General features: G+C 43.0%; 1 protein-coding gene across 4 annotated transcripts in view; it reads right to left on the reverse strand.

The window, feature by feature from the left end:
* Window positions 1-18,906: 18,906 nt before the first annotated feature.
* Window positions 18,907-24,615, reverse strand: part of RAP1GDS1 (Rap1 GTPase-GDP dissociation stimulator 1) — a 177,343-nt gene continuing 171,634 nt past the window's right edge. For all 4 annotated transcript variants that reach the window (XM_062199847.1, XM_062199846.1, XM_062199845.1 and 1 more), the window contains one exon: window positions 18,907-20,696. In XM_062199847.1, the coding sequence (XP_062055831.1) occupies window positions 20,569-20,696 (128 nt within the window). In that variant the 3' untranslated portion in view covers window positions 18,907-20,568. The remainder of the gene's footprint in view (window positions 20,697-24,615) is intronic.

Below are 24,615 nucleotides of genomic sequence, written 5' to 3' on the forward strand. Positions count from 1 at the left end.
GTCTCTTTTAATAATTTTTGTGTTAAAATCTATTTTGTCTGATATTAGGATGGCCACACCAGCTCTTTTTTGGTTTCTGTTAGCATGGATTATCTTTTTCCATCTTTCACTTTGAGTCTGCATGTGTCTTTGTGGGCAGCAAATAGATGGGTTTTCTTTAGTTCATTCAGCCAGTCTGTGTCTTTTAACTGGGGAGTTGAGACCATTTACATTCAGTGTGAGTATTGTTAAATACCATCTTTGCCCTACCATGTTTCTTTAAATATTCTTGTTTATATATTTTCGATTTTGTACTTTTGCTGGGGCATTTTCTTTGTTCATATTCTTTTGTAGTAATGTTCCTGTTTCTGTGTGTAGCACATCCTTCAGCACCTTTTGTAGGACTGGGAGAGTAGTTATAAATTCTTTCAATTACTGCTTGTTGTGGAAAATCCTTATTTTTCCTTCGTTCATAAATGAGAGTTCTGCAGGATACAGTATTCTGGGTTAAGAGTTTTTTTTCTCTTAGGACTTGGATAATGTCTTGCCAATGTCTCCTTGCCTATAGGGTTTAGGATGAGAAATCTGGGGTGAGTCTAATTGGGTTTCCTCTGAATGTGCTTGGTCGTTTCTCTTGTGCACATTTTAAGATCTGTTCTTTTTGTTTCACTGAGGTGAGTTTTGCTATTATGTGTCATGGTGAAGTTCTTTTTTGGTCTTGTCTATTGAGATTTCTGTGTATTTCTTGTACTTGGATGTCTCTTTCTCCAAATTGTTGAAGTTCTGTTATTAAGAAGAACTTCTAATCCCTTCTCTCTTTCCACACCTTCTGGAATTCCTAGGATCTGTGAGTTTGGTCATTTGATAGAATCTTCTAACTCTCCAATTATGATTTTCAATTTCTTGTGTTTGGTTGACTGTTTCTGGAAGTTTGTCTTCTAGTTCCGATTGTTTCTTTTGTTTAATCTGTTCTATTGCTAAGACTTTCCACTGCATTTTTTTTATTTGGTCTATTGAATGCTTCATTTCCAGTATTTCATCCTGGCTTCTCTTTAAAAATCTCAATTTCTTGGGATTGCTTTTCATTTAGATCGTGAATTTGTTTCTGATTGCTTCAAAGTAATCTATTAATTTTCTGAATTCCTTTGCTGGCCCATATCCTTGACCTCTTCTTCAGCCTCCATTATTGAGGATTTGTATTGCTCCTCTGGCAAGTTCATAGTCTTTCTCACTTATTCAGGATTTGTCCTTTGTTCTTCAGCATTTCTGGTTGAATTTATTGTTAAATTGATTTCCCAATGCTATGAGCTGCTATGTGCGTTGCAGGTGGAAACATGCAGCCCCTCCTCCTGGAGCCATTTTTACTTCTAGATCGTGATGGAGGTGGGTACCAGGGCTTTGGTGCACTAAGCCCCGCCTTCTGGGGGGTCGGTGCGTGAGACAAGCTGGGTTTCTGCTATTTAAGACTATTCTTTGTTGTACAGCTTGCGTGGTGGGGGAGGAAATTGCTCTGAATTGTTGTGATCCTTGTTTCCTGGTCGGCCATGTTGTGAGGTGGCCCGCGCGATTGATGGGTTTGTACCTGGGAGGCAGATGCAGAGGCCTCCTGCTTACACTCCACCATGTAAACAGTCAATACTGCTTCTGCCCGCTGGCTGTAGGTCTGGTTGCAGGGAGGGGGTGAGACACAGAAGGACCAGGATGTGCCCAAGCTCTCTGCCTGTTCCCCTACAATTTCTCCTTCCTGCTTGGAGCTTCACATGCAGTTCGCCAAACTTCCCTGCCCACCACTGTCTGTTGCTCCGTGGACTCGGGACCTCTCACCTGGTTCACTGGGAGCAGCAGCGCCAATCTCCTAGCTTGGCCCCGGTGCTGCTCCTTTGCCGCACATCTGCCCCCTCTCCCTTGTCTCTGCTCCCGCAGTGTCTACCTGAGCTGTCTCTGGTGAACTCTTGGACCACTCTATGTGAACTTCTCGTGATTCTGCGTCTGGATTGTATCCCCTGTGCTCGCTAACTATCCATTTTTCCCTGTGTGACTCAATGTCCTGCTATTATACCTGATCTCCCAGAATTTCTCTTCCATTTTTAAAAGGAAGCTTTGCTGGGGATAGTATTCTTGGTTTTGGTTTCTCCCCTTTTGCGTTGTGAATATCTCATCCTACTTTCTCCTTGTCTGCAAGGTTTCTGCTGAAAAGTCTGCTGTCAGGAAAATGGAGATGCTATTATGTGTTACTTGGAGTATTTTGCTCTTGTAGCTTTGAGAATTCTTTCCTTGTCTTTAACAGTGTGATTTTAACATGTCCTGGAGCACTTGGTTGAGTAGAATACTAGTGACTTTTGCCTGCCCGTATCTGGATATTTGTGTCCTTCTCTGTTTGGGAAGGTTTTTTTTTCCTTAAAGATTTGCTAATTTATTTGAAGTCAGAGTTGGAGAGAGAGAAGTGATCTTTCATCTGCTGGTTCACTCCTCAGATGGCTGCAATGGCCAGGGCTAAGCCAGGTCAGTTTCTGACATCTTAAGCTGTATATTGGGTTCCTGAAAGCTCTCTTTTCCCAATTAAATATATTTTATAGTCCAAAAGGTTTTTTTTTACACCTATTATGCCATGAATTCATAGGGAACAGGTTCCAGCAGCTCAGGCTCGTTTCCATGGGTTCTGACCAAGTGAGCGTCTCTGGGTGGAACAGGCTGGTGCTTCAGTTGAACCCAGGAAACTTCCTCTTTGGCTTCCTTCTTTTTCTTATTTTCCTTCACATGTTTCAGGAAGCTCTCTTGGTTCTTTGAGTGCTTAATAAGCTCAATTTGTACAAGAATCTTTTCCTTAACAAGTTGTTTACAACAGTGCCAACAACATGCTGCATAACATTGTAGACCCTTCCAGTTTTGCTCTGATATTTATGGACATTCCTTTTTGGATTGTACCCATTCCCTTGATGTCTACAATGTCACCTTTCTTGTAGATGTGCGTGTATATGGCCAAAGGAATAACTTCATGTTTTTGAAAAGACCAGGTGAACACATATTGGGTGCCTCTCCTCTTTCCCTCTGTGATTGTCATCTTTGTGTGGCAAATTATTGGAAGATGGCTCTGGCCAAAAAGACTCCCTGAAAGTTCTAATGCTTGTTGGCATATTAAGACATTTGAACATTGAAAGATTATTTATTCTACTCTTCATAACATGGCTTTGTTTGCTTCCATCATTCCAGAAGTTCTAAACAGGCTGTTTATTTTCTATAATCCTGTGATCACTGCTGTTCTTGCAGCACTAGATGATGCCCTAAGTTCAGGTTTGCAACAAATAAGTAGTTGGTGTGTTGCCACTGACCGAGAACTAGTGGTCACTCCAGGCCCAAGTTTGTTCTATATCTATAGTTGGCTTGCTCGGAAAGGACTGATACAGTGCCTAAAAAGGGCAGTCCATCCCTAATGGGGCCAAGATGCTTTGTCCAAAGTCATAAGCTTGTGGTTAGATGCCATAGAATTCTGCCCAGATCTGGGTCTCACCATGGAAGGGGCAGCCCTACCCCCAGAATCCTTTTATTTAAGGAATACAAACTTAATATACTTCATAAATATAATATGGAATATATAATATGGAATATAACATCCCATAATTTCTTTATCTGGTCTTCAGTTGATGGATATCTGGGTTGATTCTATATCTAAGCTATTGTGAATTGAGCTGTAATAAAACATGGGGATACACTTTGATATACTAATTTTATTTCCCTTGTATAAGTTTCCAGGAGTGGTATGGCTGGGTTATATGTAGGTCTAGGGTACCTTCTTCCCCACATCCTTACCAGCATTTGTTGTTGATAGGTTTCTGTATGAAAGCCATTCTAATAGGCGTGATGTGAAACCTCATTGTGGTTTTGATTTCCATTTCCCTGATGGCTAGTGATCCTGAGCATTTTTTCATGTGTCTATTGGCCATTTGAATTTCCTCTTTGGAAAAATGTCTGCTTAAGTCCTTTGCCCATTTCTTAACTGGGTTGTCTGTTTTGTTAAGTTTCTTGATGTTTCCTAGATTTGTCCGTTTTTTTTTTTTTCAAATGTCCAGATTTCAATTTTTTAACCATTGTGTAGTATTCCATGGTATATATATCCCATAATTTCTTTATCCAATCTTCAGTTGATGGACATTTGGGTTGATTTCATGTCTTAGCTATTGTGAATTGAGCTGCAATAAACATGGGGTTGCAGATAACTCATTTGCTGATTGCATTTCTCTTGGGTAAATTCCCAGGACTGTAATGGCTGGGTCATATGGTAGGTCTATATTCAGATTTCTGAGGTATCTCCATACTGTCTTCCACAGTGGCTGCACCAGTTTACATTCCCACCAACAGTGGATTAGGATACCTCCCTCCCCCCACCTCCGCAACATCCTTGTCAGCATTTTTTGTTCATTGATTTCTGTATGAAACCATTCTAACAGGGGTAAGGTGAAACCTCATTGTGTTTTTTTTTTTTTTTCCTGACAGGCAGAGTGGATAGTGAGAGAGAAACAGAGAGAAAGGTCTTCCTTTTTGCCGTTGGTTCACCCTCCAATGGCCACTGCGGCCGGCACATCTTGCTGATCCGAAGCCAGGAGCCAGGCACTTCTCCTGGTCTCCCATGCGGGTGCAGGGCCCAAGCACTTGGGCCATCCTCCACTGCCTTGCTGGGCCATAGCAGAGAGCTGGCCTGGAAGGGCGGCAACTGGGATAGAATCTGGCGCCCCAACCGGGACTAGAACCCGGTGTGCTGGCGCCACAAGGCGGAGGATTAGCCTGTTAACCACAATGATGGCCAGTGCCGTGGCTTTTGATTTGCATTTCCCTGATTGCTAATGATCCTGAGGATTTTTTTCTTGTGTCTGTTGGCCATTTGGATTTCCTCTTTTGAGAAATGCCTGTTTAACTCCTTTTTTTAAGCTCACTTCTTGACTGGGTTGCTTGTTTTGTTGTTGTGGAGATTCTTGATCTCTTTATATATTCTAGTTATTAATCCTTTATCAGTATATAGTTTGCAAAAGTTTCTCCCAGTCTATCAGTTGCCTCTTCACTTTCCTAAATTGTGTTTGTTGTTGTTGTTGTTGTTGTTTTATCCTACAGAAGGTTCTCAATGTGATGTAATCCCACTTGTTAATTTTGCTTTGATTGCCTGTGCCTCTGGGGTCTTTTCCAAGAACTCCTTACCTGTGCCAATGTCTTACAGGTTTTCCAGTGTTCTCTAGTAATTCGGTGGTATTGGTTCATAGATTAGGTGTTTAATGTTGAGTGGATTTTTGTGTAAGGTAGATGTCTTCGTTCATACTTCTGCATGTGGAAATCCAGTTTTCCCAGCACCATTTGAGACTGTCCTTGCACCAGGCATTGGTTTTAGATCCTTTGTCAAAGATAAGTTGGTTGTAGAAGCTTGGATTGATTTCTTGCATTTCTATTCTGCTCCATTGTTCTATCCATCTGTTTTCATACCAAAACCAGTCTGTTTTGATTATAACTTCCCTGTAGTATGTATTGAAATTGGTATTGTGATGCCTCTGGCTTTCATTTTATAAGATTCCTTTAGCTGTTTGGGGTCTCCATTGTTTCCATATGAATTTCAGCATTTTTTTTTATATCTGAGAAGAATGTCCTTGGTATTTTGATTGGTATCATATTGAATCTGTAAATTGCTTTCAGTAATATAGATATTTTGATATTGATTCTTCCAATCCATGAGCATGGAAGCATTTTTCCATTTTTTTGTGTGTCTTCTATTTCTTTAATGTTTTGTAATTCTCATGGTAGAGATCTTTGACATCTTTGGTTAAATTTATTTCAAGGTATTTATTTTTGTAGCCACTGTGAATGGAATTGATCTTAGAAGTTCTTTCTCACCCACAGCATTGTCTGTGTATACAAAGGCTGTTGATTTTTGTGTATTGATTTTATATCCTAGTACTTTACCAAACTCTTCTATGAGTTCCAATAGTCTCTTAGTGGAGTCTTTTGGATCCTATATATTTAGAATCATGTCATATGCAACTAGGGATAGTTTGACTTCCTCCTTCCCAATTTGTATCCCTTTAACTTCTTTTTCTTGCCTAATGGCTCTGGCTAAAACTTCCAGGACTGTATTGAATAGCAGTGGTGAGAGTGGGCATCCTTGTCTGGTTTCGGATCTCAGTGGGGTTGCTTCCAACTTTTACCCATTCAATAGGATGGTGGCATGGGTTTAGATTTCCTTTGTACTTCTACTGGGACATTTTCTGCCTTCTCCTTGTTTTACGCTGATGACCGTGTTTTTCTGTGTAGCACACCCGTAAGTATTTTTTGCAAGGCTGGATGGGTGGTGACAAATTCTTTCAATTTCTGTTTGTTACAACATCTTTATTTCACCTTCATTCATAAATGAGAGCTTTGCAGTAAACAGTATTCTGAATTAACATTTTTTTTCTCAAGATTTGGAATATATCTTGCCATTCTCTCCTAGCCTATAGGGTTTGTGATAAAGTCTGCTGTGAGTCTAATTGGAGATCCTCTGAAAGTAATCTGGTGTTTCTCTTGTGTACATTTTAGAATCTTCTTTGTTTTACTGTGGAGAGTTTGATTACAGTGTGTCATGATGAAGATCTTTTTTGGTAGTGTCTATTAGGAGTTTTGTGTGCTTCCTGTACTTGGATGACCTTTTTGTTCTCAAATTTGGGAAAGTTTTCTGTTATTTAACTAAAAAGGCCTTCTAATCTTTTCTGTCTTTCCACACTTTCAGGAACTCCTAGGACTCATATGTTGGTTCATTTGATAGTGTCCTCTAGATTCCCAACAATGTATTTTGTTTTCTAATTTCTTCTTGTTTTTGGTATGACTGTAAAATTTCCAGAGATTTGTCTTCTAACTTGGATATTTTTTTTTTAAGACAGGCAGAGTGGATAGTGAGAGAGAAACAAAGAAAGGTCTTCCTTTTTGCTGTTGGTTCACCCTCCAATGGCTGTTGCGGCCGGCACATCTTGCTGATCCAAAGCCAGGAGCCAGGCACTTCTCCTGGTCTCCCATGCGGGTGCAGGGCCCAAGCACTTGGGCCATCCTCCACTGCCTTCCTGGGCCATAGCAGAGAGCTGGCCTGGAAGAGGGGCAACTGGGATAGAATACGGCGCCCCAACCGGGACTAGAACCCGGTGTGCCGGCGCCACAAGGTGGAGGATTAGCCTGTTGAGCCACGGCACTGGCCCTAACTTGGATATTCTTTATTCTGCCTCCCTGAGTCTGTGGTTAAGGCTTTCCACATTTTTTGTTGTATTGAATTCTTCAATTCCAATATTTCATTTTGATTTCTTTTTAAAAATCTCAATTTCATGGGAAAAATTTTAAGGTCATGTATGGATTTCTTTAGTTTGTGGATTTGCTTCTGATTATTTCTGAATACTCCTTTCTATAATCAATTTTTTTTTTGAATTCAGTTTCTGGAATTTCTTCAATGTCTTCATCTTTACAGCCCTTGTCTCTTATCAAATGATTACAGCCCATATCTCTCTTCTTCCTGCAAATGGGCAATGACTTTCTGGTGTGCTGCTTAGGTTAGGGGAGGGTTGGGGTAGGCAGTCCTGTTAGACCAGTGTTGTAACACTAAATTGTAGCTGGGGTCCACAGCCTGTCAGGACCAGTGCGACACAGGGGTAGGACCAATATTCTCACTTCTATGAACTTTCTGCTACTATGGTATACTCCTGGCCCAAGACTGTTGCAGATACCACCTGGTCCAGATGCTTGATCAGCAGGCATTAGCCTGAAGACATGCCAACAAGATCCCCTTGGTTTGGTTTTTTTGTCAGCTCAGCACTGAGTTCCAAGGGAAAGCTCTGTGTTAACTCTCTACCCTGCTGTACAGCAGATAGAGTCGTTCTCCACACTGTGCTATTTATTGTTGGAAATGGTGGTGGAAGCAGTCCTTTTGGTTTGCATGCCCTGGCCTTGGAGCAGAAGCCACAGGTGTTTTCTAAGTACCAGTTTTCACATGATAGGCTTGGTACTGGGTTCCAAATCTAAATCCTGGACTTCATTCCCTCTCCTTTCTCCACACTGCATTTCTTGGAGTTAAGGGGAGGGTGACACACACGACTTCATTCCTGCCTTCTTCAATGCATCTTTTCTTATCATACTAAAACCAGATACTATGTACCATAGTATGGTACCAGGTACAATAGTACCTGGTTTCCTTTGCTCTTATGAAAGTAGTTTTATGCATGAACAATTATTCCAATTGATGTTTCTGTGGAGAACTGATTGCTATAACTCTTATCCCACTGTCAGCTTGCTCTGCTTTCCCAGCAAGAAGCTCTGGTGTCTGAAAGAACATGGCTTTTCATTAGGGGCAGTAGGTTGGGGTGGATGATGGTTCTGTCTGGGACTATGTACAGCATGACTGGCATGAGAGCATTCAGATAATTTCTTCAAGAAAGGTGTTGAGCATAATTGCAGGTGGCTTGGTGGGACAGAAAGATCTCTGAGCTGTTATTAAATATGTTTACCTTATCCTGCTTTCTATGTCAGATCGTTCTCTCCTTTTAATTCTATCAGTTACTACTAGCAGACACCAGTCTTGTTTGTGTGATCCCTTTGACTCTTAGTCCTATCATTATGATCAATTATGAACTGAAAACTGATCACTTTGACTAGTGAGATGGCACTGGTACATGCCACCTTGATGGGATTGAAGTCCCCAGGTACATATCTAACTATCATTTGGGGCAAGTCCAATTAAGCATGTGCCAAACTGTACAACTCCTCCCTCTCTTATTCCCACTCTTATATTTAACAGGGATCACTTTCCAGTTAAATTTAAACACCTAAGAATAATTGTGTTAATTAAATAGTTCAACAAATAGTTAAGTAGAACAAAAAAAGATACTAAAAGGGATAAAGTATTAAGTTGTTCCTTGACAGGACAAGGGCTGATCAAGTCATTGTTTCTCATAGTGATACACAGCAGACCCACAGAATGGCAGATGTCCTAAACAGCACTCTGGCCTTGGAATCGGCCCTTAAGGCACTCGGATCCTGCTAAAAAGCCCATGAGAGTATTTCAGGCATGGAAAGCCAAGACACTCTGGCAAAAAATAAAAATCTAAATGAAAGATCTCTGAGTGAGATTCCAGCAGAAAGAATGGGCCATCAAAGAAGGAGGTACCTTTCTCTGAAGGGAGGAGAGAACTTCCACTTTGACTATGACCTTGGCTAAATAAGATAGGAGTTGGTGAACTCAAGAGGCTTCCATAGCCTTGGCAACTCATGACAAGAGCCTAGGGTGATTACTGACGCCATAAACAAGAGTGTCAATTGTTAAATCAACAACAGGAATCACTGTGCACTTTCTCCCCATGTAGGATCCCTGTCCTTAATGTGTTATACAATGTGAATCAATGGTATAATGAGTAATCAAACAGTACTTTACAATTTGTTTCTGTGTGAGTGAAACTGTTGAAATCTTTAGTTAGTAAATACTAAGTTGATCTTCTGTATATAAAGATAATTAAAATAATGTGAATGGGATGGGAGAGGGAGTGAGAGATGGGAGGATTGCAGGTGACAGGGAAGTTATGGGGGGGAAAAGCCACTGTAATCCAAAAGCTGTACTTTGGAAATTTATATTTATTTTAAAAAGTTAAAAAAAAAGTTAAAAATAAAAGTTTAAACAGCTGGAGCTTGGTGGCTCAGAAAATCAGTACTTTTTTTAATTCATTTTTTTATTTTTATTTTTTTGACAGGCAGAGCTAGACAGTGAGAGAGAGAGACAGAGAGAAAGGTCTTCCTTCCATTGGTTCACCCTCCAAATGGCCACTACAGCCGGCATGCTGCGCTGATCCAAAGCCAGGAGCCAGGTGCTTCTCCTGGTCTCCCATGCGGGTGCAGGGCCCAAGCACTTGGGCCATCCTTCACTGCACTCCCGGGCCACAGCAGAGAGTTGGACTGAAAGAGGGGCAACTGGGACATAATCCGGCGCCCCATCCAGGACTAGAACCTGGGGTGCCAGCGCTGCAGGCAGAGGATTAGCCTAGTGAGCTGTGGTGCCGGCCCAAAATCAGAGTACTTCAATTGCAGTGGTTTATTTGGTAAGAAATTGCTCTGAACTTGGTGCATCAGAAAGAAAGAAGGTCAGATAAAAGTCTTGGGATACTGATGTAGTCTATGCCTTCCTGTTTGTCCAAATAAGGTGAGCCTTTTATTGGACAGGAAGGCTCTTTCTGAATACTCCAAGGCAGATGTGATTGCCTTTGGATGTGCCAATGCTTTTCTGCTTGGACTGCAGATCAGAATTGTTTTCAGAATTTTCAAGACTTCAGGCACCCATGCTGTAGTTCCAAGGATTTGGTTCCTTAAGTGTTGGATAAAACACACCTGGGGACCCTGATACAATGCAATGATATGTGAACTTAGGACGTGCTGAAGGGAGCACTGAGGGCTGAGGGGCTCCGTTTATGGAACGTCCCTGTAGACGTGGGTCTGCTGCAGTGAAACCCAGGTGGCCAGGTGACTCCTCTCCAGGATTCTCTAGACACCTGAAATCCAACATATGACAACCAGCTCATTGTTCTTGTACAGGAACCTGCATTCCCTGTGTTCCTCCTCTCAGCTAACCTCACCACTGCTTTCCACCCTGTCACTCAATTCAGATGCTGTGGAATGGCTTTGGTTCCAATCTCCACCCTACAATTGCATTCTACACCTTGCCTCCTCTCTAGTCCTGAATTAAGCGTTAAGAAGTGTGAAGGGTTGGGGATTACTCCACACGAAGCTAACTAGTTAACCTGCCACAGTTTCACAGATGCTGAAAGATGGCATGATACTCCCAGGTCAGATCCAACAGACTTTATTACTCATATTCCTGCAGGTAGCAAGAGTTTCATGTCTGCAATAGCTCCTCTGTCCCCAAACCCCACAGGGAACAGTGGTCCAAATGGATACTACACACAACCCAAATTTGTACCCCAACTGAGGAATGCTAAACTTAGTCTACTTCTAATATTATAAAGGGGTCAGCTAACAATCCTGGCCAATTTTGCCCCTGGAGGACACATTGCTTTTATTGTGTAGTAAAAATATCTGCTCTCTGCCCCAGAGGGAGACGCTGGCTCTAAGACTTTATAGAAACATGCTTGAAAATACAGTTTTGAGACAAAAGCTGTCCTTTCACAGAAGTAACATACATCCATAGAGAACTGACTTCTAACATTAGGGACTGGTCATGTTTACCTATTAATCTCCCTGATGCTAACCTACCCCTTTACCCATTAACAACTCTGCTCTAGAACAGAACATACAGCAGCCATACCAGTGTTGTGCTAACAAACCTTGATTTAAACAGTTAAATGTCTGAGGTCTCTTCCCCACCTGCTATTTTTTCAGTCTTGTTTCTACTTTTCTTTCACATGTACCCTCTGCCCAGGATGTCCAAATAGCCCAGACCCTTATCACTGTTTGTATCTCAGTTACAGCCCTTAGTTCTTTGCTTTAACAAAGTCTCTCATCTTCCAACGTAGTACCTGATACGTGAGGAAGTGCTGAATCAGTCTTTGAGGATGGCCATTGTGTCAGAAAGTCAGGTTCTTTGGGATTTTTCTGTTGAGTTAAAACTGGAAGCTCTAGGGTCAATGCGGTGGCAATGTGGGTTAAACTACTGCCTGTGACGCCAGCATCCCATGAGTGCTGGGTCAAATCCCAGTTGCTCCACTCCCTGATAATGTGCCTGGGAAAGCAGTAGAAGCTGGCCCAAGTACTTGGGTCCCTACCTCCCACATGAGAGACGCAGATAGAGTTCTAGGCTACTGGCTTCAGCCTGGCCTAGCCCCAGCCATTGCATCCATTTGGGAAGTGAATCAGCAGATGGAAGATCTCTATCTCTGTCCCTCCTTCTCTCTCTTTCAAATAAATAAGATATTTAAAAACAGCCAAACACGGTAGCCCCAGTTGTTTTAATCCTTTAGACATGATTTCTATAAGTTCTGTAGCCACAGCATGACCAGCCTTGTAAATCAAGACTTCTATTCCAAATAATAGAAAACCATACTCGATGGGTTGCGTGTTTCATGTGATCAGTGTGAGGATTTTCAGTACATGTCTGGTCCTCCAGTTCATCACTGTCCTCAATATGTAAGCCTTCATCCTCATGTTTATACGTATCATTGCAAGAGGGCTGCTATACTTCTGGGCCCATATCAACACTTGAGTCAGGGGAAAAAAAAGGGAAGCTTGGGGGCAAAGGTCCATCTGCTAGCAGTCCTTTGCCTTTCGATTCACTAAGGGGAGCCCTTTCCAGGAATTTGTGTGGAACTGTAGTGCAGGTTTGTAGAGCTGGGGCATTTGAATATTTTAAGCTTGGCATATTGTTGCTGGAACAAAATTGGGCTTCGGTTAATTAGGAAGAAGGGAGAGCTGGGCATTGGGTAAGCAACTCATGATAATCTGCCTTGAAGACATTTTCAACTCTTTTTAAAAAGACTTTTTATTTGAAAGGCAGAATTATAGAGAAGGAGAGAGCCATCTGCTGGCTCACTCCCTAAATGGCTGCAAACAACCAGGGCTGGGCAAGGTGGAAGCCGGGAGCTGCATCTGGGTCTCCCATGTGGGTGACGGGGGCCCAAGAACTTGGGCCATCTTCTGCTGCTTTCCCAGGAACATTGGCAGGGAGCTGGATCAGAAGTGGAACAACAGTAACTCGAACTGGCCCCCATTTGGGATTTCAGCGCTGCAGGTGTTGGCTTAACCCACTCCAAAATGCTGGCACCTCTCTTACTGATGTCAGTCCTTTTCAAATATGGCATTTCTTTGAGGGGTGGGTCCTGGGTTGTCCTACCCCTAAAGGAAATAGGGTTTGGCAACAGTTCCTGAGCTACTGACATATTTCAATTCCCAGTCTATGCAGTCCTTGGTGGCTTGAGGCATGGAGTTACTTGGCTTCTTCTGAGCCTGCTGAGGCCTAGCGTTTATTGCCCTTGGATACATGATGCTGTTGTGAAATTTCCCAGGGCATTCCTCTTCACTGGGGTCTTGGTTGGAAGTGGATTCTAACTCCTGGTTGTATAAGCCTTTATAAGTAAGGGGATTCATATATGTGGGGGCTGGCTATTAATAGGAAATTGTGGATTATGAGGTTATGCTGGGAGTTCAGCAGACGTAGCCTATGTTAGGTAGTCTCCAAAGGAAGACCTTAAAGAGCGGAGTTCAGTGAATTGGGTTAGCAGGATCTGATATTGTGTAAATGCTCCTGACTCGTGGGATGCCCTTGGCCTCAGGAGAAGGAATGCATTCCTGACCCAGCTTAGAAGGGACTTTCCGGATTCCTGTATGACCCCTGGGTTCTCCCAGCCCTCTGAGAGGACAGGAGGGTCAGCACCAGTTGCCTCCTATTAGCAGGATGAGGTTGGCACAGAATCAGGCATGGCTTGCAGCTGTCTGTTTCCATGTTCCTGCCATTTGTCAGACTCCAGTTGCCACTAGCCCTCAGGGTGTCAGATCTTTTTTCTAAGAGGATGAAAATGGTACACAGGTCATAGAAATGCTCTCAAGTATTTGAACCTGCACCAGTGGGTGCAGTGGTGCTGCTTCTCCATGCTTACACATCCACAGACCCAAGCCTCCAGGGGCATTGAAGTTAAGGTGCACACAGGATAGATGAGGCGGGGACCCTCGTTGGCTGGACATGTCAATGTCCTTGTCCCATGTGGACTGCACAGCTGCATCTTGCTCTCTTGGAATATGGAGTCAGTCCCTGGTTGCCAGAGCTCCCCATTTTTTAAGGAAAAGTTGGATAACGAGATTTTTATGCAAAAATCACATAAATTTCAAATGTTTACAGCAATTCATTCCCCTCTCCCATTTTTTTTTTTTAAACATGTGGACAGACCAAACAATATGTGCAAGGGTCTTGAGTTTGCCATCTCTGGTCTATGGAGAAAGAAATGAATGGCGTGGCTAGGTCATTGGATGGTGAGGAGTGTTACATGATGGCTCTTATGAAAGAGGCTCCCCACCATGTCCCTTCTCTGTGTGAGCCAGCCTGGAAAGTGTTTATCAGCTTGGAACACATCAGTGGTGGCTCACAGACTGGGTGAGAGGTGTGAACATGCTGGTAGTGGTTGATGACAGTGCTAAGAGGCAGTTAGACTGCCACTACCTGAACACTGGCTCCACTGGTGCTTGTAGGTGTGCTCTGCTCCCCCTCCTCAAGAGTGATCCCTCTGGTGCATTTGCTGAGAGGATGGGATACATGGTGAGTGGGTGTATGTGACGCAATGCCTGGATGCCCTGTAGGGAGGTGCTGCTGTGGGTCTCCTTAGGAAAATGGAAGGCTTGGCAGGAGTTGGGTGAACAGGAAGTAGAATGTCCACGTAGGGTGCCAAGAGGCTGGGGCAACTCTGCCACATGGACAGCCTGATACGGATCCCCAAGGAAGAAAAGTAGGGTTCTGACTTAGGAGTAGGGGCCGAAAATAGAGGGACTGACAAGTCAGATAGTTCTCAGTTGAGGAACTCTGCTAGAATCTGAAAATGCTCACAACTTAGCATTTGGGCTTTACTTTCCTTTTTTAAATTTCTCCTTATTTTATTTGAAAGGTGTGTGAGGGGGGAGAAATCAAGATCTTTCAGTCTCTGGTTTATTCCCCAAATGTCTGCAACAACCTGGGCTGAAGCCCGGAACCCAAGCCAAATCTGCATGGGTAGGAGCCCAAGTACTTGGTCTATGACCTGCTGCCTCCCAGGGTGCACTTACAGCAGGAATTTGTGCCGGAAGCAGAGCCAGAACTCCAACCAGGCACTCTGCTATAGGGTGCAGGTGTCTCGAGCACTGTCCTAACTGCTGCAACAAATGCCCACTCCTAGGTTTGTTTTCCAAAACTCAAAGTATACTTTGAATGTCCAGATGTGGGCAAAAGGTTAAGTAAATTATATCCACAGTTGAACACACAACCAGGAAAAATGAAATTTATAAGGGTGGGCATTTGGCCTACTGATTAAGACATGTCACTCAAGACACTCATATCCCTTATTGGCCTACCTAGTTCAACGCCAGCTTCCTGCCGATGCAGACACTGGGAGGCAGCAGTGACAGCTCAAATAGCTTGGCCATTGCCATTCACATGGGAGACCTAGACTGAGCTTCCAGCTTCTGCCCAGCTCACTCACAGCTGATTTGGGAATTTGGGGAGTGGGAGTAAACTTGTGGTTGGGAGCACTGTTTATTCTTTCACATAAATGGAAAAAAAATTGAGTCATTAAAATCTCATGATTCCTAGTAACATGACACATTCTAATTGTATAAAGGGAGATAAAAGGACAGAGCTACGGGTGATATAAAACTTCAGCTGTGTAAAAGACCCACAGGGCAGACGCTGGGGGACAGCATGCCAGATGTCATTCTGGAACTTTGCATCAGACATTAGCCACAGGTTTAACAAGGCATGCTTTTATAGGCTAAGTGGCTGTCAAATTAGGCTAGAACGTAAGTGCATGGTTAATCTCTATAGAGTAGCAGGAAATGAATTTTCATCAGATGCTTTTCTTAGGTCAGTTATCTTGCTCCCACTCCTCATGGTTCAGGGAAAGTCACTGCATTTCTCAATTACATGAGGGGAACAAGAGGCAAGAGCTAGGGGAGGGGGCCGCAGGCCTTAATAGTTGCTACCTTGGGATTTCAGGTGGCTCGCTGGCTGCTGTGCTGTCGTCACTTCCTCCAGCTTCTGCTGGACCCTGGGGATGAGGCTGTGTGGGTGAAAAGAGCAGAATGAGTCACTAAAAGGACGTCATTGTGGGAAAGGCTGGTGGAGAGTGGGATGTGTTCTAGAAACTCAAAGGGAGGGCAGGGCAAAGCAAGCACCCACTGATGGTAAATTGGGAACTATTTTGGGTTTCCCCAGAGGTGGGACTACTCAACCTTCCCCTCCCTCAGAAGTTCTAAGTCATTTTAGGTGTTTGATGTGCCTATGGCAGACATAGAGGAATTAAGCAGCAGAAAGTTGATCAAGGTCAGAGGCACTGAGCTGCTCTGATGGTCCTGGTGGTGGGAGGATGCTGACACTGGGAGAATTCGGACAAGTCCTAAAGAGAAGGCTATTTTTCCCTGTGGGTGCACACATGGCCCGAGGGTAGGGCGTGTAGCCAGCATCCAAGCAGCAGGTAGTGCCTGCCTTTCAGTTATAAGGCATGACTCCATTCTTCAAAAAGCAAAAAAGCATTTGGCTAGAAAAGAGGCCCATTTTTTTTTTTTTTTAAAGATTTTCTTTATTTGAAAGAGAAAGATCTTCCATCCGTTGGCTCACTCCCCAGATGGCTGCAATGGCCAGAGCTGCACCTATTCGAAGCCAGGAGCTTCTTCCAGGTCTCCCACGCGGGTGTAGGGGCCCCAAGGACTTGAGCCATCTTCTGTTATCCCAGGCCATAGCAGAGAGCTGGATCGGAAGAGGGGCACCCATATGGGACGCTGGCACTTCAGGCCAGGGCTTTCACCTGCTGCGCCACAGCGCTGGCCCCAAGAGAGGCCCATTTTGAAACAGATGTGGTAGTAGCAGTAGTAGAATCCCCTATGCTTAGGAAATGGGAGGGAGGCTCTACACTGTTTCTCTTGGGACAACTGTGAAAACACCAGTAAGCAGGAAAGCCAGGGAATGAGGGAGCAAAGGCCAGGAAAATCACATGTGCCAGTCTCCACCTACCTTGAGTTTGACTTCTTTGTCATTTGGTTGCAGTATACAAAGAGTTGTCAGCATTCAGGTTCCTATATGGTGTTATGAACAGCAGACATGTGTCCACTGTCCACTTTCGATGTGTTGTTAGAATATCTGTGGCCGTAGCTAAAAGGCTCAATTTTAAAAAAGGTTTTTCTTATTGAGGAAAAACGTTAATACAGTTTTACTTATATTGACTGAGTCATATTAATAAAAATTGAACTGAGCTACTGTCACTTCACAATGAAAAGGGCTGAGACAGGAAGAGAAAGCCCTGTAGTGGGAACTGATATACAAGGATTTTCTGCAGACCTGGTCATCTCCATTTCAGGGAAGTGAGGGATTATGAACTCCATGCGGAGTATGACTGAGTCCTCAAGCTATTGAGAGACACCTTGTCTTCGGTTCAGTGGTGATACTTTGAATTCTGTCAGCTGGGAATCCTGTGGAGGGGTGGAGGAAGTATAAACAGGAAGATATCACAGTTCCATCCAACCATCCAGCCTCTAAAAGTTTTGATTGTCACAAAAGTTCTGAGAAGCAGGAATTTTTAAACTTGTTACATTGAGAAGCAAGCCAGCCCAGGGAGTTAAAGTAACCTGGCTATGGTCACAAGAGCTAGTATGTAACAGTACCAGGTTATGACTACAGATCAGACATTATCCAGACCACCCTTCTCCTACTCTGACACTGTCGAAATAGTTATCTCAACATTTCAGGCAGACACCCCTAATAAAACACACACTTAGGAAGCTTTCCAAGAGTACTTCAAAGAGTGTAGAAAATAAAATGATAAATTTATCTTGGTGTGAAAAAACTGAAATGCATACATACAGGGAATATTCAGAAAGTCCGTGAAAAAATACACATTATGAAATACGATGCATGGAGTTCAAATTTTGCACCAAAATGAACATGTCTAAATTTCATTTTCCATGAACTTTTGGAAGTGCTTTGTATGTGGGTGTTTGTACATGAACGTAAAGAGATGATACCTGTGCAGAAAAAAGGGATACCTGTGCAGAAAAAAGGCCTCTGTTTTCTAGGTTACAACTCATCCTACGTATCATTAAGTACTTTCTAATAGATACTTATGTAATTCAAGCATCATGGTTCCCTAGAGTTAAATGGCTTTTAAGCTAATTCTTGTAACAGCTGGATACAAAGGTAATGCTCACCTAAGTAAATGTCTTATCCAGACATCCTCAGCCGGTGTGCTCGACAGAATTAGTATTTTCTAATGATATGAAAGGGCATTTCGTTTTTGAATTCTTCACGTGCAGGGTTTCTTGGAACATTTCACATTGCTGCTTCCATCTGACAGTTGCCTCCCGTTCCACCCATCAGGAAATCACTTCAGAAATGAAAAATCTTAATTCCACATCTTCCTTATCAGTATGCCAAAAACATGTTTTATCAAGGAAAACACTGGATTACAGGCTACTGTTTGATCAGTTTTGCTCTGAGCATCAAAAAGTTACCACCTAGGGTGGGGTGGGGTGGGTGGTTAGTGGGATTCCAAGTTGACAATGGTGCTGAAAGCAGGGGGACTATTCTAGTGTTTCACCCAGCCATCTTTCCCGTTCCCTGGGATTTTTAGGCCTTTTTTCTTTTCATCTATGCTCTAATCCTGGCACAAAATGATAGTTAAAGCTTTGTTGTGCTGTTCTGCCTATATCCTCCCTTAGAAAGCACACTGAGTAGATAGTAAACTAAATTGTGGCCTCTACAAGTGAGGTTGGTGGTAGGAGATAAGGGACTGTAGAGCCTGTAACCTGCCTCCCACTGCCATGGCACAGCAGTGCAGGATGTAACTGGGTGGACCCTTGTCATCTTAGATGCATGGTCTTCTGGTCTTTCTATAGAACACTTAGTAACTCAAATTGCATTTTGTTTTGCTAGAGATGAGAATTGCTAGCATATCGGTGAATTGATTGCTGGAAGCTGGTCCAGATGGTGTCTCCTCTCAAATCTGATTTTAGAATATTCTGAGGCTTTCTGTAATTATACAGAAAGGGACAGATCCTACTATGAAAACTTTTTCCCTTTAAGTCAAACTACCTAAATCTCAAATTTCCTATCAATCATCTATCTGGAATTAGTTTAGGGAGTATTGAAACTTCATGGAAATAGGAATTTATTCATTCACTCAACATACTGACAACCCACAGTGAGCAAGCACTGTTAGAGGAGCTGGAGGTATATGTAAAAATACACAAAAGCAGACAAATGATGCCACTGTAGTTTGATATACCATTTATTAAGTTATTAATATGCACAATCTATTATGCAACATGTTTTTCAAAACCTATAAAATATAGTCCACTATCCAGTCCAGAAGATTGACAATAAACAAGATCATTCTTACAGTAAGTGTAGCATAAGAACTCACAATAGTCCCTTATTTGGATATCCAAGGGAACAATCAGTTAAGATTATTTACCTCCATTAGGGTTTTAACTTCCCTGAAGTATAGTTGTTTTATTGGAGTCAAAAGTCCAACTTAGCACACCTATAGAGATGTGCAGCATCTCATGTTGGAGGGGAGGACACTTGTCACCTCCTTGGAAACCCCTGCCACTGTCCTGCACTCCTTCCATATCGGAGCCATCTTGTCTTTTAGGCCAACAGTGGTCAAATTCGGGTACAGGGAGAAGGCAGGCGGGTCACAGGGATGCTCTGGTTAATTTATGAAGATTGTGTTTCAAAGCTCTAGAATCCCATTTGGTAGTGGTGGTGGTGGCAGCAGTGAAGAGCATACTCTATTTTGCCAAGGGAGTCTTTATGGTTACTGCCATTCTCAGTGGGAAAGTGGAGGTGGACAATTAACAGTGACAGGTATGAGACCATCAGTGGAATGAACTGGACTGGCTACTATGGCTTTTATTACTTCCTTCCTTTCTTTAGTCTAGACAAGCTTATTCATCTTTCCTCCTGTGTCCTGCTAGTTCTAATAGAAGATGTAAGAGGACTGTGAAAGATGAAAACCTTTCACCTGAATGATGAAAAGCAGCACACACATATACACACAACCCCTCCCTCCATTCTTCAGTGAGCTACCATTTCCTCACCTGAAAACAAGTACTAAGTGACTTGTACAAGTGTTGGACAATGCTGATTAACTCATGGAAGATGTTCTGAGGTGAAACTGCACATGTATCAGAATCTAAAATACAGGTAAAACTCAAATGCTCTAATGTCAGATTCTTCAACCCCTAGTTTCACATTGAAAATTACAAGGTTTTTAACATTAGGGTGTTAATGACAGCCAATTAAATATGGCATCAGAAACCTCAGGATGTCTTGCCAAATTTGTGGCCATTTCAGTAGTCTACATAGTTAGGAAAAAGGAGGAACCATAGGGTAAAGATTGAGAGCATTGGAATTTTATTCAACTCTAGGTACCATGAGTTTGACATTAGTAGGTAAGGTTAATGAATGTACAGCCATACAGTTTTTTGGTCACTGTGCTTCCCAAAGCACCAAAAAAGGAGCTATTTTTACTATTCAGTTTAATTTTCAATAAGCTAGACAGGTCCTGCTGCGTTCTTTGTTTCTAATTTACCAGTACATTATTATGTGGCTTACGGCATGTGAGGAGCAAGTCATTATGTAGTACCAAGTTTATATCATCAAAGGACTACAACATGCACATTCTAATTAATGTAGTTCAAGCAACAGGAGTACAAGAGAACAGTTATGGGTGGAGACCTGTTTCTGACAAAGCCATGTTCACACTAACTATGGGTTTAGAAATCTTATTAGGCAGGTACCTACAGCAGTTCTTCCATTGGTATGGGAACATTACACGCATGCACAAGTGATATGGTAAAGAATGAAGCAGAAGAGGCAGCTGGATGGAGGACAAAGGGGAGTTCAGAGATGGGATGATGCTGTGCATCTCAGCTTTCCACAGTAAGTCTCTGCTCTGTGAGAGAGGCCTGTTGGGCAACATTTTTGTTCTCATGACTGCGAAGCTTGGATACAACATCTAGAAAGGCCAAATCCTGGACTTCCTTGTGTAGAGACTCTGGAAGACAAAAATAGATAGCAGATATGCTTCTGTTAGTTGTGTGTGTGTGTGTTTAAAATTTTGACAGAGTTACAGACAGAGGGAAAGAAGGGTCTTCCATCCATTGTTTCATTCCCGAAATGACCACAATGGCCGGAGTCAAGCAAATATGAAGCCCGGAGCTTCTTCCAGGTCTCCCATGTACTTGGGCCATCTTCCACTGCTTTCCCAGGCCATAAGCAGAGCTGGATCAAAAGAGGAGCAGCTAGGACATGAACCAGTGCCCATATGGGATGCTGACACCACGGGTAAAGGCTTAGTTGGCCCCTATATTTTTCTATTTTATAAGCTACCAAAAACATATGCCCAAAATGTTTACTTTGATGAATCTGAGATATAATTCCGGAGAAAGACATGGCAGTAGTCGAGGAATATGTTAAAAAGTCAGAAACTTTGCTTTATATATATATATATATATATATATATATATATATATATATATAAAGCAATTTTTTTTTTGACAGGCAGAGTGGATAGTGAGAGAGAGAGACAGAGAGAAAGGTCTTCCTTTTGCCGTTGGTTCACCCTCCAATGGCCGCCGCGGTAGCGCGCTGCGGCCGGCGCACCGCGCTGTTCCGATGGCAGGAGCCAGGTGCTTCTCCTGGTCTCCCATGGGGTGCAGGGCCCAAGCACTTGGGCCATCCTCCAATGCACTCCCTGGCCACAGCAGAGAGCTGGCCTGGAAGAGGGGCAACCGGGACAGGATCGGTGCCCCGACCGGGACTAGAACCCGGTGTGCCGGCGCCGCAAGGCGGAGGATTAGCCTAGTGAGCCGCGGCGCCGGCCGATATATATATATTTTTTAAAGATTTATTTGAAAGCCAGAGTTACACAGAGAGAAGGAGAGAGGTCTTCCATCCGCTGGTTCACTCCCCAATTGGCTGCAATGGCCAGAGCTGCGCTGATCCAAAGTCAGGAGCTTCCTTCAGGTCTCCCATGTGGGTGCAGGGGCCCAAGGACTTGGGCCTTCTTCCACTGCCTTAGCAGAGAGCTGGATCGGAAGTGAAGCAGCCAGATCTCCAACCGGTGCCCATATGGGATGCTGGCACTTCAGGCCAGAGCTTTAACCTGCTGCGCCACAGCGCTGGCCCCAGAGAGGTCTTCCATCTGCTGGTTCACTCCCCTATTGGCCACAAGGGCCAGAGCTGCGCTGATCCAGAGCCAGAAGCCAGGTGCTTCTTCCTGGTCTCTAACATGGGTGCAGGGGCCCAAGGACTTGGGCCATCTTCTACTGCTTTCCCAGGCCATAGCAGAGAGCTAGATTGAAAATAGAACAGCCGGGACTTGAACCGGCGCCCATATGGGATGCCGGCACTGCAGGTGGCAGCTTTACCCGCTCTGCCACAGTGCCGGCCCCTATTTGCTATACTTTTATAAAAATACATCTGATGTTAAGTTCTGTAGTCTAAGGTTGATTAGGATAATGAGTTATAATTAAACATAGCTCATTGTATTATGTCACTTTTCAGTTATGTAGTACTTAACCCTATCATGAGTTCAAATATGTAAACCAATGACTTTGGTAAGAACCTTGGTGTCTGCTAAAATGTATACTTTATGTTCTTTCTACAATTTTTTCTGACACTGTTCTACCTTTCAGATTTCCTATCCTCCTCTTCCTGGCTTTCTTGCTCCACTTAGCATCAATTACAGGAAATTAGAGAATTCCCTTTAAGACTGAAGTCAAATGTTTAATATAATCACTCTTCAAATACATGTGTTTAATAAGACTGACACATAAAACTAGGACCAACATTTTTAGGAGAAATTGAGAAACCCATCCTAGAATTCATATGGAATTTCAAAGTACCTTGAATCTATAAAGCAATCTTGCAAAACAATATTACTGACTTCAAAACCTAACGGCGGGGGCCAGTGTTGTGGCGCAGCAGGTTAAACTGCCACCTTGGAATGCAGGCATCCCACAGCAGAGCACTGGTTTGAGTCCTGAGTGCATCACTTCTGATCCAGCTCCCTGCTAATGTGTCTGAGAAAGAGGCAGAACATGGGCCAAAGTATTTGGACCCCTGCCACCCATGTGGGAGACTTGGATGGAGTTCTGGGCTTCTGGCTTTGGCCTGGCCTACCCCTGGCTATTGTGGCAATTTGTGAACCAGTGGATGTTTGACCTCTTTCTCTCTCTCTCTCTATGATATTCAAAACAGTGTAGTACAAGTATAAAGACAAAGATACACACGGGCAGGTGCTGTGGTATACCAGATTAAGCAGCTGCTTGGGACTCTTAAAATCCCATATTGGAGTGTCTGGGATCAAATCCTGCACCATTTCCAATCCAGCTTTCTGCAATTGTACATGCTAGGAGGCAGCAGATGATGGCTAAACTACCTGGGTTTCTGTCACCTACATGGGAGGTCCTGGCCCAGCCCTGCGTGTTGTAGGCATCTGAGGAGTGAACCAGTGGATGTAACCTCCCTCCCACTATCCTCCTATCACTCTGCCTTTCTGATAAATAAATAAACTTAAAGGGGGGTAGATCCATGATCTAAATGTAAGAGCTAAAACTGTTAGGACTTGTAGAAGAAAGCATAGGGGGAAAACTTTGACACAGGATTTAAAAAATGATTCCTTGGGAACAACGACAAAAGCACAGGCAACAGAAGAAAAATAAATTGGATTTCATAAAATTGAAATAGTTTTGTGCATGTAAGGACACCACCATGAAATAAACCAGGAACAAAACACAAGTACTGTATGTTCTTTTTCTTAGAAGCTAAAGTTGATTTCACAGAAGTAGAGAGTAGAATAGTGGCTGTCAAAAGCTAGGAAGGGGAGGGAGAAAGAGACAGGCTAGATAACATCCCCAAAACATAATTAGATAGGAAGAATAAGTTCTAGGGTTCTCCAGCACAGTCGATTACACACTTATTGCCTATGAAAGCATTTCAAAAAGTTCATGGACAATGAAATTAAAAGTTCACTTGGTAGAAAAATTTTTGAAATCCATGTTAAATTTTTCCATATTACTCATTTTTATGAACTTTTTGAAGACCTCTTATATGCAAAGGCTTCCAAATTTTTGCACCAGGGGCTGGTGTTATGGTGTAATGGGTAAAACTACCACTAGCATCCTATGTGGGTGCCAGCTGCTCCACTTCCAATCCAGCTCTCTGCTAATGGTCTGGGAAAAGCAAGTGCAAGTGTTTGGGCCCCTGCCACCCACATAGGAGACTTGGATGAAGTTCCTGGCCCCTGGCTTTAGCCTTGACTAGCCCTAGCTGTTGTAGCCATTTGAGGGGTAAACCAGCACATGGAAGATTACCCCCCAAGCTCTGCCTTTCAAATACAATAAAATTTTTGCACTAAATAAACATACTTGTTTGAAAAGCTGTGACCAAAGATAGCTATCTTTCATCAGCTGGTTCACTCCCCAATGGCTACAATAGTTGGGGCTGGGTCAGGCTGAAGCCAGGACCGTGGCATTCAATATTGGTCTCCCATGTGGGTGGAAGGGGCCCACATTTTTGGGTTGTCATCTGCTGCACTAGCAGTAAGCTATATAAGTGGAGTAGCTGGGATTCGATTTGGCACTCTGATAGGAGATGTGGGTGTCACAAGCAGTAGTTTGACCTATTGAGCAGAGTTTGAAGCATGCCAACATAAACACTAAAGTTTTAAGGAGAGAGAAATATAAGTTATCCTTTTTTGGTCATTATACTTTGAATCAATTAACACAGTACCCAATGATGGATAATTTATATTAATGGAAAAATACTATCAGAGCAAAATAAGAAAATATTTGCTTATCTCAGAATTGGGATTATACATAAAGAACTACAACTCAACAACAAAACCATTTGACTTAAAAAATGGGTAAAGGACTTGTAGACATTTCTCCAAAGACAACCTACAAATAATC

The sequence above is a fragment of the Lepus europaeus genome, chromosome 8 (assembly GCF_033115175.1).
Source record: "Lepus europaeus isolate LE1 chromosome 8, mLepTim1.pri, whole genome shotgun sequence".
In the NCBI taxonomy this organism is placed as follows: Eukaryota; Metazoa; Chordata; class Mammalia; order Lagomorpha; family Leporidae; genus Lepus; species Lepus europaeus.